Genomic DNA, 17,909 nt, shown 5'->3' with positions numbered 1-17,909 from the left:
CGGCAACAAGACCCAACACAGCCAAAAATAAATAAATAAATTTTTTTTAAAAAGGAAAAATTTATAAAGGAATACTGAACTCTACTTACTCATAAGTATGCGGAAGTATTTAAGGGGAAAGCCTACTGATGCCTGAAACGAAATGCATCAAAAAATTAGGATAAATTAATGGATAGTGAGAGAAATAGATAAATGGAGAGATATGTGACAAAGTAAATAAAATGGTAATGGTAATATCTAGGTGGTGGATATATGGGTCTTCACTGTAAAACTCAATTTTGCTGTATGCTTGAAATTTCTCATAAAAGTATGTTGAAAAAAACTACGGGATATATTTAAAGCAGTGATTAAAAGAACATCCATACACTTAAACACTCTTATCAATAGAAATGAAATATAAATAAATTAGCAGCTCAGAAGACTTGAAAAAGAATAACAAAGTAAACCAAAGAAAGCACAAAGCAGAAAAGAAGGATAAAAGCTGAAATTAATAAGGTAGAAAATGGAGAAAAAGATCTAAATAATAAGTCAAAATGATTTCTTTTAAATTAACAAAATAGATAATCAACCATCCAACTTAATAAAACAAAGGAGAAAGCATAGATAAACAACATAATAAATGACAAGGGGAAAATAAGCATTGAAACAGAAGAAAAAAGTTTAAATCATAAGAAATTACTTTGCAGACTTCTAGGCAAATAAATTTCAAAATATAGATTAAATAGGTAATATACTAGAAAAATAGTTTACCAAAATTAAACCTATGAGAAATATAAAGTTTAAATTGACCAATTTCTGTTGAAGAAACAAAGTTATCAATACACCATTCAACAAAAAAAAGCACCAGACCCAGATGGTTTCACAAATCTACCAAAACTCTGAATACCAATCCCAATGCTCCACAAATAGTTCCAGAGCATTAAAAATGAAGGAAAACTTACCAAATCTTTGTATGAAGCAAGAATAATGATAAGAGAATAACTGATAAACACGATGTAAAAAAAAAAAAACCAACATCACGTATGACTATAAAAGTACGAAACTTAAAAATTAGCGAACAGGGCTTCCCTGGTGGCGCAGTGGTTGCGAGTCCGCCTGCCGATGCAGGGGATGCGGGTTCGTGCCCCGGTCCAGGAGGATCCCACGTGCTGCGGAGCGGCTGGGCCCGTGAGCCACGGCCACTGGGCCTGCGCGTCGTGAGCCTGTGCTCCGCAGCGGGAGAGGCCACAACAGTGAGAGGCCCGCGTACCACAAAAAAAAAAAAAATTAGTGAACAGAATCCCACATCACGAAAATACTACACCAAGACCAATTGAGATTTATTCCAGAAAAGCAATATTAGTTCCTTAATAGATCTACGGGAAAAAAACAAAACAAAACTTGATTCTATCCACAGATGATGAAAAAGCTTTCAACAAAATTCAATATCCATTCCTGGAAAAAAACAAAAACAAAGTGATAGATCCTCTCTTAACATGACAAAATATATGTACTTTAGCCCCAGAGCCAGTATATTTCTTCATAAGGAAACACTAGGAGCTTTTACACTAAAATTAGGAAAAAGACAAGGATGTATATCACCTCCACTGGCATTCAATATTTTATTGGAAGTAAAAGCCAATGCAATTAGATGAGAGAAAGCAAACAGAAGAATAAAAATTGGAAAAGAAGTAAAACTATTTCTATTTGCAGACAACATGATAGTGTATCTGATAAACCCTAGAGAATCAATGCTAAAACTAACTCAAGCAATAACAGAATTGAGTAAGGCATCAGGGTATAAAATTAACATAATCCATACTACCAAAAATAATATACATATTCAATGCAATCTCTATCAAAATTCCAATGGCATTTTCACAGAATTAGAACAAACAATCCTAAAATTTGTATGGACCACAAAAGACACCAAATAGCCAAAACAATCTTGAGAAAAAAGAAAAAGCTGGAGGAATCATGCTTCCTGATTTCAGTCTATATTACAAAGCATTCAAAACAATATGGTTTCGGCATAAAAACAGACACATAGATCAATGGAACAGATTAGAGAGCTCAGAAATAAACCCATGTGCATATCATCAATTAATTTACATCAAAGAAGTCAAGACTATACAATGAGGAAATACTCTCTTCAATAAATGGTGTTGAGAAAGCTGGATAGTCATGTGTAAAAGAATGAAACTGGGCCACTATCTTACACCATACACAAAAATGAACTCAAAATGGATTTAAGACTTAAACATAAGACCTGAAACCACAAAACTCCTAGAATAAAACATAAGGGAAAATATCCTTGACATAAGTCTTGGTAATGATTTTTGGGAATAGACAACAAAAGCAAAAATCAACAAATACGGCTACATTAAACGAAAAGGTTTCTGCACAGCAAAGGAAACTATCAATAAAATGAAAAGGCAATGTACTGAATGGGAGAAGATATGTGTAAATCACATATCTAATAACAAGTTAATATCCAAAATACAGATGACTCTTGAAGAACTCAGGGGTTGGGGTATCAACTCCTCCCTCCCCGCCACAGTCAAAAATCCTCATATAACTTTCAACCCTCCACATCCCCAGATCCACATCCATGGATTCAACCAAACTCAATAGTGTAGTACCGCAGTACATATGTATTGGAAAAAATTGACGTATAAGTGGACCGTTGCAGTTCAAACCAGTGTCGTTCAAGGGTCAACTGTACATAAGAAACTCATACAGTGCTTGCTTCGGCAGCACATATACTAAAACTGGAATGATACAGAGAGGAATAGCATGGCCTCTGCACAAGGATGGCATGCAAATTCGTGAAGTGTTCCATATTTTTACAGTACTACAAAGCTACAGTAATCAAAGCAGCAAGGTATTGGTACAAGAACAGGCATACAGATCAATGGAACAGAATAGAGAGCCCAGAAATAAACCCACACACCTACAGTCAATTAATCTTCAACAACGGAGGCAAGAATATAAAATGGGAAAAAGACAGTCTATTCAGCAAGTAGTGCTGGGAAAGCTGGACAGCTGCATGTAAATCAATGAAGTTAGAACACACCCTTACACCATGCACAAAAAAAAAACAAACTCAAAATGGCTTAAAGACTTAAACACAAGACATGATACCATAAAACTCCTAGAGGGCTTCCCTGGTGGTGCAGTGGTTGAGAGTTCGCCTGCCGATGCAGGGGACACGGGTTCGTGCCCCGGTCCGGGAAGATCCCACATGCCGTGGAGCGGCTGGGCCCGTGAGCCACGGCCGCTGAGCCTGTGCATCCAGAGCCTGTGCTCCGCAACAGGAGAGGCCACAACAGTGAGAGGCCCGCGTACCGCAAAAAAAAAAAAAAAAAAAAAAAAAAAAAAACTCCTAGAAAAGAGCACAGGCAAAACGTTCTCAGACATAAATCATACCAATGTTTTCTTAGGGCAGTCTCCTAAGGTAATAGAAATAAACAAATGGAACCTAATCAAACTTACAAGTTTTGGCACAGCAAAGGAGACCATTAAAGAAAAAAAGAAAAGAAAAGACAGCCTACTGAATGGGAGAAAATATCTGCAAATGATGCGACAGACAAGAGCTTAATCTCCAAAGTATACAAACAGCTCATACAACAACAAAACAAACAACCCAATCAAAAAATGGGCAGAAGACCTTAATAGACATTTCTCCAAAGAAGACATACAGATGGCCAGTAGGCACATGAAAAGATGCTCAACATCACTCATTATTAGAGAAATGCAAATCAAAACTACAGTGAGGTACCACCTCACACCAGTCAGAATGGCCATCATTAAAAAGTCTACAAATAAATATTGAAGAGGATGTGGAGAAAAGCTAACCCTCCTACACTGTTGGTGGAAATGTAAACCACTATGGAAGCCACTATGGAAAACAGTGTGGAGGTTCCTCAGAAAACTAAAAATAGAATTACCATATGAGTCAGCAATCCGACTCCTAGAAACATACCCACACAAAACTACAATTCAAAAAGACACATGCGTACCTATGTTCATAGCAGCACTGTTCACAACAGCCAAGACATGTAAACTACCTAAATGTCCATCGACAGATGAATGGATAAAGAAGATGTGGTACATATATACAATGGAATACTACTCAGCCATAAAAAAGAATGAAATAATGCCATTTGCAGCAACATGGATGCAACTAGAGATTATCATACTAAGTAAAGTAAGTCAGAAAGAGAAAGACAAATACTGTATGATATCATGTATATGTGGAATCTAGAATATGGCACAAATGAACCTATCTGCAAAACAGAAGCAGACTCATAGAGAACAGACTTGTGATTGCCAAAGGGGAGGGGGGGAGGGAGAGGAATGGATTGGGAGTTTGGGGTTGGTAGATGCAAACTATTACATTTAGAATGGATAAACAACAAGGTCCTAATGTATGGCACAGGAAACTATACTCAATATCCTGTGATAAACCATAATGGAAAAGAATATAAAAAAAAGCATGTCTGTATGTGTATAACTGAGTCACTCTGCTGTACAGCAGAGATTGGCACAGCATTGTAAATCAACTACTTCAATTTTAAAAAAAAGGGGGGGGAAGAAAAAAAATTCATATAACTCAATAGCAAAAAACAAACAATCCAATTAAAAAAGGGACAGAGATCTGGACAAAGAGTTTTGAAAAGAAGACATACAATGCAATCCCTATCAAAATACACATGACATTTTTCACACAACTAGAACAAATAATTCTAAAATTTGTATGGAAACACAAAAGACCCCAAAGAGCCAAAATAATTTTGAGAAAGAAGAACAAAGATGAAGGTATTACGCTCCCTGCTTTCAAACTGTACTACAAAGCAAAAGTAACCAAAACAGTATGGTACTAGCACAAAAACAGACACATAGCTCAATGGAACAGAATACACAGCCCAGAAATGAATCCAAACTTAACATGGGTAATTAATCTACAACAAAGAAGGTAAGAACATACAATAGGGAAAAGACAACCTCTTCAATAAATGGTGCTAGGAAAACTGGACAATTACATGCAAAAGAATCAAACTGGACTACTTTTTCACACCATACACAAACATACACTCAAAATAGATTAAAGACTTAAATTTAAGATTTGAAACCATAAAACTTTTAGAAGAAAACGGCAGTATGCTCTTTGGCATTGGTCTTAGCAATATTTTTTGGACACGTCTCCTTAAGCGAGGGAAACAAAAGCAAAAATAAACAAATGGGACTATATCAAACCAAAAAGCTTTTGCACAGCGAAGGAAACTATCGAAAAAGCCAACCTACTGAATGGCAGAAGATATTTGCAAATGATATATCTGATAACGGGTTAATATCCAAAATATACAATGAACTCAACATCAAAAAAACAAACAACCGATTATAAAATGAGCTGAGGACCTGAACAGACATTTTTCCAAAGAAAACATACAGATGACCAACAGACACATGACAAGATGTTCAACAGCACTAATCATGAGGAAAATGCAAATTAGAACAACAATGAGATATCACCTCACACCTGTCAGAATGGCTATTATCAAAAAGACAACAAATAACAAGTGTTGGCAAAGATGTAGAGAAAAGGGAACCTCTGTGCACTGTTGGTGGGAAGGTAAATTGATACAGGCACTGTGGGAAACGGTATGGAGGTTCCTCAAAAAAAATTAAAAATAGAACTACCATACAATCCAGCATTCCACTTTTGGGTATTTTTCCAAGAAAACAAAAACACTAATTTGAAAAGATATATGCACCCCTTTGTTCACTGCAGCATTATTTACAATAGCCAACATGGAAGCAACCTAAGTGTCCATGGATAAATGAATGAATAAAGATGTCATACATATGGACTGTTCCTCAGCCATAAAAAAGAATGAAATCTTGCCATTTGTGACAACCTGGACCTAAAGGGTATTATGCTAAGTGAAATAAGTCAGACCAAAAAAGACAAATTCCATACGATTTCACTTATATGTGAAATCTAAAAAACAAAACAAATGAACAGACATAACAAAACAGAAACAGATTCACATACAATCAACCCTCTGATGGTTGCTAGGGGCAGGGAGTTGTGGGGGACGAGTGAAATAGGTGAGAGAGATTAAGAGGAACAAACTTCCAGTTACAAAGTAAGTCAACGGGGGCTTCCCTGGTGGCGCAGTGGTTGAGAGTCCGCCTGCCGATGCAGGGGACACGGGTTCGTGCCCCGGCCCGGGAATATCCCACATGCCACGGAGTGGCTAGGCCCATGAGCCATGGCCGCTGAGCCTGCATGTCCGGAGCCTGTGCTCCGCAACGGGAGAGGCCACAACAGTGAGAGGCCCACGTACCGCAAAAAATAAAAATAAAAAAAAAATAAGTCAAGGGACTATAACAGTACAGCGTAAGAAATATAATCAGTAATATTGTGATAACTTTGTACGGTGACAGACCTAGACTTACTGTGGTGATCATTTTGTATAAAATGTATAAAATGATATAACATATAAAAATATCACTATGTTTTACACTTGAAACTAATATAATATTGTAAGTCAATTATACTTCAGTTAAAATAAAACTAATCATAATTAGTAAAAACTAAATAAATTTCAATTAAAAATAAAATCAAATAAAAAATAAAAATGACATTCCATCAGTAAGGCTATGAGGAAACAGAACTCTCTTACATTACTGAGAGGAATTCAGCAATTTCCAACAAAATTACAAACATATTTACCTTTTGATTCAGCAATCCCACTTCTAGGAATTTCCCCTGAAGATACACCTCCAACAATACAAAAATAATCAAGCACCAGGTTATTCATGACAGCTTTTTAGTAACTGTAAAATTTTGGCACTGTCTTTAAGATCCATACCTAGGAAACTGGCTAAACAAATCATGATACATTCACACAATGAAGTACAATAAGCAGCTATAAAAAATGAGTAAGAGTATTATTAATTGATATAGTGATTTCCAAGATATATTAGTAAATAGAAAAAGCAAAGTGCAAAGAGTATCTATAGTATGCCATAGATATAACCACTACTTTGTTTAAAAAGAAACGGAGGAAAGCTAAAACACAAACTAATAGGATTAGTTCTAGGAGGTGGTTAGGAACAGGATAGAAGGTATAAAGGGACATGATACTTCTCCATGCACACCTTTTACAGTGCTGTCTTTTGGAACCATGTTAATGTTTCACATACTAAAATAAAGGCAGGGGGACCAAAAAGTAAATACAATTTAAAAACTTAGGGGATAAAAAAACTTAAAATGAAATATAAACAGAAACAAATGAAACTAACCTTCAAAAGAACTAACCATAATAAAGTGGAGAGGGGAACCAAATACCCCAGAGTAAAGATAAAAAGAACCATAAAAAATATCTGACTCTATAAGTTTGTTTTTCAAAGTGGTACATATCAGCAATTTTGTAACTACTTTCTGTGTATCCTAGAATTGAGGAAATAAGTAAATGTACTGTGAATAATAGTAGGTTTCTTACTGTTGTAAAAGGAAGTGACAGGATACATGTCACAACTTGAGTACTTCAAGAAGAATATAGAAACTATACTAAAAAGCATAATCATCATATTACTCTATAACTTATCCACAGAACTTGCAGCAACTTCACATATTTGATTTCCCTCCTTCTGCCATCCCTCAAAACATGCTTCATCTTGTTTTTTAGACATGTAACAACAAAGTTTTGTGAAAGTATTTGACTTTGCATGACTGAAATCACTCTTTTCTATTACAAAGCACAGAGATCATTAACAATGTACCTGTAAATTTAGAATGACATAGTACCTATTCTTTGAAAAACTCACTACAGTTAACCCTTGAACAACATGGGTTTGAACTGTGAGGGTCCATTTATACGTGGATTTTTTTTCAATAAATACTGCAGTACTGAACTTATGGTTACCAGGGAAAAGGTGGGGGGAAGGGATAGTTAGGAAGTTTGGGATTGACATGTACACACTGCTATATTTAAAATGGATAACCAACAAGGACCTACTGTACAGCACAGGAAACTCTGCTCGATATTATATAACAACCTAAATGGGAAAAGAATTTGAGAAAGAATAGATACATGTATATGTATAACTGAATCACTTTGCTGTACACCTGAAACTAACACAACGTTGTCCATCAACTATACTCCAAGGGCTTCCCTGGTGGAGCAGTGGTTAAGAATCCACCTGCTGGGCTTCCCTGGTGGCGCAGTAGTTGAGAATCTGCCTGCCAATGCAGACGACACGGGTTCAAGCCCTGGTTTGGGAAGATCCCACATGCCGCGGAGCAACTACGTCCATGAGCCACAATTACTGAGCCTGCGCGTCTGGAGCCTGTGCTCCACAACAAAAGAGGCTGCGATAGTGAGAAGCCCACGCACCGCGATGAAGAGTGGCCCCCGCTTGGCACAACTAGAGAAAGCCCTCGCACAGAAACGAAGACCCAACACAGCCATAAATAAATAAATAGAATTTTAAAGAAAAGAATCCACCTGCCAATGCAGGGGACACGGGTTCGAGCCCTGGTCCGGGAATATCCCACATGCCACGGAGCAATTAAGCCCGTGCGCTACAACTACTGAGCCTGCACTCTACAGCCCGTGAGCCACAACTACTGAGCCCACGTGATGACACAACTACTGAAGCCCGCACACCTGGAGCCCGTGCTCTGCAACAAAAGCCACCACAATGAGAAGCCCACGCACAGCAACGAAGAGTATCCCCCGCTCGCCACAACTACGCTCTCAACAATGAAGACCCAATGCAGCCAAAAATAAAATTAAAAAACAAAAAAATAAAATAAATAAAAGTATACTCCAATGTAAAATAAAAACTAAAAAATAGGGACGTCCCTGGTGGTGCAGTGTTAAGAATCCACCTGCCAATGCAGGGGACATTGGTTCGAGCACTGGTCCGGGAAGACTCCACATGCCATGGAGCAAATAAGCCCATGCACCACAACTATTGAGCCTGTGCTCTAGAGCGTGCAAGCGACAACTACTGAGCATGCGAGCCACAATTACTGAAGCCCATGCACCTAGAGCCCATGCTCTGCAACAAGAGAAGCCACAGCAAAAAGAAACCCACAAACCACATGAAGAGTAGCCTCCGCTCTCCGCAACTAGAGAAAGACCACGCACAATAACAAAGACCCAACACAGTCAAAAATAAATAAATAAAAAAAAACTTTAAAGAAAACACTACAATACTACACGATCCACAGTTGGTTGGATATGTAGATGCGGAACCGTGGATACGGAAGGCTAACCATGGGACCTGAGAATCCTCAGATTTTGATACCTGCAGCAGGTCCTGGAATCAATCCCCTGCACATATTAAGGAACTAATGTACTTACAGCTTCTTTATTTAAATTAAAGTCTTAATTAACTAAACTGTTCAAAGAATGAGTTGTTCAATTTTCTTCTTAAACCAAGATTAACCTAGAAACTCATTTAGTTTAAACATCTTGAAGAATAAATTCCTAAAATACATTACCAAAATAATGTTGTGTATAAAACATGGATAAAGTATTTTCTCAAAATTTAGGACTTTGCAGTGTCTCCAGATTATTTAGTTATTGCAGTTAAATGCAGAAGTGTCGATGCAAGAGGCTGAGAAATTGCTGTTTTGAATAAACCTCTGAACTTCCTTTCTCATATACAAAATGAAGGTATTACCCTGCATGACAGCCTGACAGTTACAAAACTCAAAACATTTAGTAAAATGCATATGTGCTGGATAATTTGTTGCTGATTAGATGTCCACTGCGATTCCTTTTAAAGCTCAAAATGGGTTAAAGACCTAAATGTAAGGCCAGAAACTATCAAACTCTTAGAGGAAAACATAGGCAGAACACTCTATGACATAAATCACAGCAAGGTCCTTTTTGATCCACCTCCTAGAGAAATGGAAATAAAAACAAAAGTAAACAAATGGGACCTAATGAAACTTAAAAGCTTTTGCGCAGCAAAGGAAACCATAAAGAAGACCAAAAGACAACCCTCAGAATGGAAGAAAATATTTGCAAATGAAGAAACCGACAAAGGATTAATCTCCAAAATTTATAAGCAGCTCATGCAGCTTAATAACAGAAAAACAAACAACCCAATCCAAAAATGGGCAGAAGACCTAAATAGACATTTCTCCAAAGAAGATATACAGATTGCCAACAAACACATGAAACAATGCTCAACATCATTAATCATTAGAGAAATGCAAATCAAAACTACAATGAGATATCATCTCACACCGGTCAGAATGGCCATCATCAAAAAATCTACAAACAATAAATGCTGGAGAGGGTGTGGAGAAAAGGGAACCCTCTTACACTGTTGGTGGGAATGTAAATTGATACAGCCACTGTGGAGAACAGTATGGAGGTTCCTTAAAAAGCTACAAATAGAACTACCATATGACCCAGCAATCCCACTACTGGGCATATACCCTGAGAAAACCATAATTCAAAAAGAGTCATGTACCAAAATGTTCATTGCAGCTCTATTTACAATAGCCCAGAGATGGAAACAACCTAAGTGTCCATCATCGGATGAATGGATAAAGAAGATGTGGCACATATATACAATGGAATATTACTCAGCCATAAAAAGAGACGAAATTGAGCTATTTGTAATGAGGTGGATAGACCTAGAGTCTGTCATACAGAGTGAAGTAAGTCAGAAAGAGAGAGACAAATACCGTATGCTAACACATATATATGGAATTTAAAAAAAAAAATGTCATGAAAAACCTAGGGGTGAAACAGGAATAAAGACACAGACTTACTAGAGAATGGACTTGAGACTATGGGGAGGGGGAAGGGTAAACGGTGACAAAGCGATAAAGAGGCATGGACATATATACACTACCAAACGTAAGGTAGATAGCTAGTGGGAAGCAGCCGCATAGCACAGGGAGATCAGCTCGGTGCTTTGTGACCACCTGGAGGGGTGGGATAGGGAGGGTGGGAGGGAGGGAGACGCAAGCGGGAAGAGATATGGGAATATATGTATATATATAACTGATTCATTTTGTTGTGAAGCTGAAACTAACATACCATTGTAAAGCAATTATACTCCAATAAAGATGTTTAAAAAAAAAAAAAAAAGTCTTCCTTGCACTGCAAAAGAGAAGAAATTACCATCTCCAGATTCCCCTCTGGAGGAAGTAATAGGTAGATACTTGGGTAGAGAAGCAGCTTCCTGGTAAGTAGTTTCTTGAGAACCACACACTTTGGTGCTACAAACCCAGAGTTCGTAAGATTTACAGTGACTTCTAAGCAAAGAAGCAGCTTCCACGCTTAGGCTAAAATAATCAGTAACAGCTTCCCTAATTCCCTGAGCCCCTCCAAAAGTTACATAAGCCTTTAATTCCCCATCTTAAAACCTTGATGCTTGGAATTGAGTGACTTGTATTTTCCTAATCAAAATGTCATTGACTGATAAAGTGTGTATGAAAATACTCTACAAAATGTAAAAGACCATACAAAAGCATGGATTATTATTTCTATTCTCACTGACAGGAAATTTTCAACTGAAGTTGTTTTCTGGTAATCAGCTTCTACAAGCAAGGCATTATGTTAGGTACCAAGAGATTGCCCTGCAAGAGTTTACAGTATATGAGAATAACAAAAACATAATATTCACAATGTAACTGTTACAAATCAGGAATCAAATGTGATGGTGGGTCAGAGAAAGGATGGATTAAATTTGACTTGGGAGTGAAAAGGTAAAAATCAAAAAAGGATTTAAGGAAGAAGAAAATTAGAGATTAAATAGAACTGAACACTAAAGGGTAGGAAAACTTCTCAAAGTAGACATAATATAAGAAACTGGAAGAAAGAGCACGCTCAAAGAAACAAAGCTAGCAACTCAGAGACATAGATGGAGAACAAAAGGCATGTAACACAGAATGGCTTGTGTGTATGTTGTGTGTGTACAAAGGAGAGGAGGCTGAGGCCAAATGATACAAGGCCAGAAAAGTTAAACATTTGGACTTACTGCTATTATCCAACTTCAGATTCAGAGAGATTTATAGAATTTTATGCCCAGATAATAAAATCAGGCTGCTAATATACCCCCACAACTAGAGCCTAATAGAATGAAAAACTAAACAGAGAAAAGAAACTGATCTTCCTAAAATGCTGTTTTTATCCTAGCACTCTTCTTCTCAAAAGCCTTCAATAATTTCTGAATACCTGCTTCTATCAAGTCCCTCCATACCATGGTCCCCATCCGATTCAACCATATTTTCTAGCATTATCCAAAACGTACAACTCTCTCCAGATAGGCTATGCTCTGTATTATTTGCCCTTGAGCACAGCCAGAAAATGCAGGTGGAGTGACATCACGTCTGCTCAGGCTCCTATAACAAAATACCATAGACTGGGCAGCTTAAACAACAGAAACATATTTCTCACGGAGGTTGTAAAGTCAAAGATCAATATGCCAGCTGACTGGTTCCTGATAAGAGCTCTCTTCCTGGTTTACAGATGGCAACTTTTTCACTGTGTCCTCACATGGCCTTTCCTCTGAGTGCGTGCTCAAAGAGAGAGAAAGATCTCTCTCTCTCTTCTTATAAGGCCACTAGCCTTATTGGATTAGGACCTCACCCTTTTGACCTTATTTAACTTTAATTAGCTCCATAAAGACACTATCTCCAAATACAATTTCACTGGGGCTTGGGACTTCAACATATGAATTTAGGGGGGACACAAACATTCACTCCATAACACACTGGGTTATTTCTGAGGCTGGACCTTAAGAGATTTTGCAACTTCTGTTCTTCTTGAAATACTTCCTCTATCATGTGAAAAAGCCCAGCCATTCCTACTGGAGGATGAGAAGCGACAGGGAAACTAAGGAACCCCCCAGCCAACAGCCAATAGCCAGCACCAAATGCCAGATACTGTATGACACCACATTGGACCATCCAGTTTCAGTCAAGCTATCAGATAACTAGAACCACATAAGCGACCCCAGATGAGACTAGCAGAAGAACTGCTAGCTAAGCTCAGTCAAAACTGTAAATTATGAAAAAAAAAAATGAGTATTGCTTTAAGTCACTAAATTTGGGGATAGTGTGTTACAAAGCAATAAATATCTGATATGGCATACCTTCTTGTTCTGCTTTTTGACCTAGACCTCTGAACTCTATAGGATTTCCCTCGACCCCTTGAACGACTTCGACTTCGTTTTCTTCTAGAGCCATAAGAAGAGCTACTGCTCGATCGATGCCTGCGTCTGAAATAAAATATAATCAAATATTACTTGCCTCCCAAATATTATCAGATACTAATATGGTATGAGAACTATACCAGTTTGTATCTTCCCGTCTACAAAGAATACACAAAGGATGAAGACTCATGCGCTGGGCCTGGGGGAAAACAAAACAAAACAAAACCCTTTGGGGATTGAGACTCATAAATATATAACTACAAAAAGAAAAGTGTTTTACCCAGAAAAATTAAAAGCACAGAAACATACGAACTCTAAAGAATGTTACTCTCACTACTACATAAGTAAAATTATGAAAATCACCTTCTATCATAAGAATGTGAGCGAGGCTGAAGATCTCTGGACCAAGATCTTGACTTTGACCTTGATTTCCTTCCACCTTTCTTTCGGCTATATGTTCTACTATCTGAAGAACTACTTGAAGAAGACCGTCTACGGTGTTTCTTTTTTCTCTTGCTTCTGCTTTCTTCTTCAGTATCAGATGACCGGCGTCCCATTTCTACAGGTTTAAATTCAAAGAAAATTATTTCTAACATAATGGCACAATGGATGAAATTCAATACAGTAATTTTTTTAACTATGTAAAAATTTAAGGGCATCCCTAGTGGCGCAGTGGTTGAGAGTCCGCCTGCCGATACAGGGGACACGGGTTCGTGCCCCAGTCCAGGAAGATCCCACATGCCGCGGAGTGGCTGGGCCCGTGAGCCATGGCCGCTAAGTCTGCACGTCCGGAGCCTGTGCTCCGCAACGGGAGAGGCCACAACAGTGAGAGGCCCGCGCACCGCGATGAAGGGTGGCCCCCGCTTGCCTCAATTAGAGAAAGCCCTCGCACAGAAACGAAGACCCAACACAGCCATAAATAAATAAATAAATAAATAATTTAAAAAAAAAAAAACTGAATCAATACACCCTCACCACGTCACTTGTGAAATTTGAGGGAGGAAATGTTAAATAATGTACCAAAGTTGATGAAGTATTGTTAACTAAAGTACCAAAAATGAAGTCAACTCTTTACACTACTAATATCTACATAAAGTGATGATATAATCCTGCCAGAAAGCAATTAAGCAATTTAAATAAAGAGTCATAAAAATGTTGCTACTTTTCTGACAAAGCAATCCTATTTCTAGGAATATATCTGGAAAGTTTTTCTTAAAAGATATATTCATGAAGATATTCATTATAGCATTATTTAAAACTGCATGTACAGAGACTAAGAAACTATGTATAAATAAGAGCAAAAATGAAGACAACTGATAATATTTAAGTGAGGAAACTGGGTAAATTTTCTCTTTTTTAATTATATTCTATATGGCTATGGTATATTTGTATATTTAGTATACAAAAGAAAAAAATTACACAAATAGAATATAAGGTTTTTATATTTAGGCAGTAACTTAGCTTATAAGAAGCTTACTTGTCTTACTTTTAAGTTAGATTCTCATACGCAATTTTATTTTTTTACTAAAATAAGTATTAGCTACCTTTCAATGTCACATAAAAGCAAGATTCATCTTATATAATAGGATAAATAGTTCATGGATCAAATAAACAAAAATCTCACACTTTCCTTTAATATTTACTCAAATTAAGTTAAATATCATTACTCTAAAGAAAGCAATACATTAAATTACAACTTTGCTTTCAGAACCAGGTGAGCCATCCCTTCCCTGACTCTAATGCAATACAAGTTGAAAAATCACTATTATAACTCAATTCAAGACTTAAAGCTATTTACCTGGAGCCAGAATTAGACTTTAAATATAGTTCTGAACCTCAAAGTTGTTCACATTTCTAACATTTCACAGTTCAACAAAACAATGGGAAAACTTGGTTTTGAAATATTCAGTAACTCACTAGCATATCTAAGCCAGTTTCCTCATTGAAAACAAAACTGTACTGCATATAAGATCACCATGATCCTTTCCAGCTTTCAAAATACTATGATTAGGAAATCCTACATATACATATAGTATATATGTACATATATACATATATATATTTAAATGTGTGTATATAATATCCATTTACATATTTATATCCATATATCTATTATATATCATATGTAACCACATATCTCTGTGTGTCTGTATTTTCATTAAGAAATTTGTACATAATTGAGTAATAGTGATCATCTAACTGTTCGCATTTCCTGTCTCTTTCTTCCTTTCTTGGTTTCACCTTTAAACAGTTAAGAATTTTCTTTACCCACAAATAACCATATAAATTAAGATGAGTTTTTATTTATTATCTGGTTTAACAAATACTAAAATTAGAGTAAAAGATAAAAAAGCATAAATGCACAAGGATAAAGAGACCAGAGGAGAAAACAACACGAACAGTAGACAAGACATGTCAACAAATTTTTAGCAAATGAAAAACAGATGCAGGATTTAGAGCTAAGAAAGCTGAACATCAAGCAACTGCAGAGAATTCCAACAGGAGAAAAGCCAATTCACATAGCAAAAATCAGAAAGGATCAGGAATTCGAGACACCAGATACCATAGCAGGCACAATGAGGCACAGAACTAAAAAACAAGGGAATTGGTTGAAAGCCTGTAAAAAAAGTAATCTCCCAGGTCCCCTCTGCCATCCAACCCAGATAAGTGACTACTATTCCCCAATCCCAGCAGAAGAGGTGGTTTATTTTGGAAAAATGATGAAACAGTGAAGCACCAGGTCCAGGGGCACAGTAAAAAAGGGCAGAGAGATGCTCAACTAAAAGTTAAAGGGATTAAGTGAAAGTCTACAATCTAACAGTAAATACTGTAGCCCTGTGTGTGCTTGGATCCAAGAATTCAGATAGAGGATTCTTTTCTCCAAAAACTAAACAGTACCTGGAAGAAGATATATAAGTATTATGCAAGTATTATAACCAAGCCCAAACCTTGAACACAGTAAACTTTTTCTTTTTTTTGGCCGCGCCATGCAGCTTGTGGGATCTTAGTTCCCCGACTAGGGATTGAACCCAGGCACCTGGCAGTGAGAGCAAGAAGTCCTAACCACTGGACCACCAGGGAATTCCCCACAGTAAACTTTCTTTCTACAAACTTTTTTGTTAACTTTTTAGTAATTATACAACAAAGGAAAATCAATCATGTGATGAAAGACTTCATCATGAGAGACAGAAGCCAAACAGAAAAAAAAAAAAAAAAAGCAACTCATAGTAAACCAGGAACATGCCAGAAATTTTTTTAAAAATCAGTTAATATCCTCAGAAATATATGAGAAGATGATCCAGCAAACAAGAATAGGAGGAACATCCATAAACAGGAGAGAAAGCTTAAAATTTAAACAAATGATAATTTCTAAGAAATTCAATAGGCTTAGAAGATACTATCAAAGCACTCATGAAAAGTAAAAAAATAAAAAGATAAAAAACAGAAGGTAAAAGAGGATCAATCCAGGAAGTCCAATATCCAATTGATACGCATTCCAGAAAGAAACAAAGCATAGAAAAGAGATAAAGAAAAACATCCAAAGACTAATTTTAAAAATTTCCAGAATTGAAAGATATGAATTGCCCTAAATCCCTGGGACAATGAATTTAAAGACTTATACCAGACATAGCTCATAAAACTTTAGAAATGAGGAATACAAAGAAGATCCTAAACTTCTAAAGATAAAAAAATGGGGAATCACAATAAAAGGCACAGGGCTTCTCAGCAGCAACACAGCAAACCATGGTGACTTGCCTTCAAAATTCTAAGTGAAAATTATTTTCAAACTACAATCTATATTCAGCCCAATCATAGATCTAATATGAGATCAAAATAAAGACATTTTCTGATATGCAAAGGCTCAAAATTACACCTCACACTCACCCTTTTTTAGGAAGGTACTGAAGGATGTGCTCTACCAAAAGGAGAGAGTGAACAAAGATGACCCAGATTCAGAAAACAAGTGGTCTAACACTTGAGATAGGTTAAAAAGTTCCAGGATGACAGCAGGCCCAGGTACAAGGGATACATAAATGAACAAGAGAGAAAAATCCTTGCCCTCAAGGAGCTTACATTCCAGTTTAACAGCAGTTCTCAAAGTGGTTCTCTAGACCCCGGGGGTCCCTAAGACCTCAGAGGATCCAACAAGTCGAAACTATTTTTATTATAATACTAAAACATGATTTACCTTTTTCACTGTATTGACTTTTGCGCTGATAACGTAGAAGCAATGGTAGGCAAAACTGCTGGTGCTTTAATGGGAATCAAGGCAATGGGGCCAAATGGTACTAGCAGTCATTGAATTCTTCACTGCAACACACAGTTTATTAAAAAAAAAAAAAAAAAAGGCAGTTTCACTTAGGAATGTCCTTGATAAAGCAGTAAAAGTCATTAATTTTATTAAATTTCAACCCTTGAGAACACATCTTAATATTCTGTGTGATGAATTAGGAAATACACATAACTGCTGCTGCATACTGAAGAACGATGGTTACCTTGAGAAAAGTATTTGTGCAGCTGAATTACAAGTTGAACTAGCTGCTTTTATCCTGAAACACTATTTATTTTAAAGAACTGACTATGATTATTCAGACTTGGGTATTTGACAGACATTTTCTCAAAAATGAATTAAGGGAGTCTTTCACTTCAAGGAGTGTCAATTTGTTGCCAATGATAAAATTTGAGCTCTCAAGCAAAAATCAAAATGTTGGATAACATGTATTTGTCAC

At 36.8% G+C, this 17,909-nt stretch overlaps 1 protein-coding gene and 1 non-coding gene across 6 annotated transcripts in view; one reads left to right on the top strand and one right to left on the bottom strand.

Annotated features, from left to right (window-relative positions):
• Positions 1-17,909, bottom strand: part of RSRC1 (arginine and serine rich coiled-coil 1) — a 463,041-nt gene that overhangs the window by 440,864 nt on the left and 4,268 nt on the right. For all 5 annotated transcript variants that reach the window (XM_049709748.1, XM_049709749.1, XM_049709746.1 and 2 more), the window contains exons 2-3: positions 13,543-13,738; positions 13,120-13,245 (exon numbers count right to left, since the gene is read on the bottom strand). In XM_049709748.1, the coding sequence (XP_049565705.1) occupies positions 13,120-13,245; positions 13,543-13,736 (320 nt within the window). In that variant the 5' untranslated portion in view covers positions 13,737-13,738. The remainder of the gene's footprint in view (positions 1-13,119; positions 13,246-13,542; positions 13,739-17,909) is intronic.
• Positions 2,721-2,827, top strand: LOC117197490 (U6 spliceosomal RNA). The gene has a single exon (XR_004478137.1). It is a non-coding gene; the product is annotated as a U6 spliceosomal RNA (small nuclear RNA).

Source organism: Orcinus orca, chromosome 5 (assembly GCF_937001465.1).
Source record: "Orcinus orca chromosome 5, mOrcOrc1.1, whole genome shotgun sequence".
NCBI classification, from domain to species: Eukaryota; Metazoa; Chordata; class Mammalia; order Artiodactyla; family Delphinidae; genus Orcinus; species Orcinus orca.
Note: the sequence above shows the minus strand (reverse complement) of the source record. Positions and strands in the feature narration are given on the sequence as shown.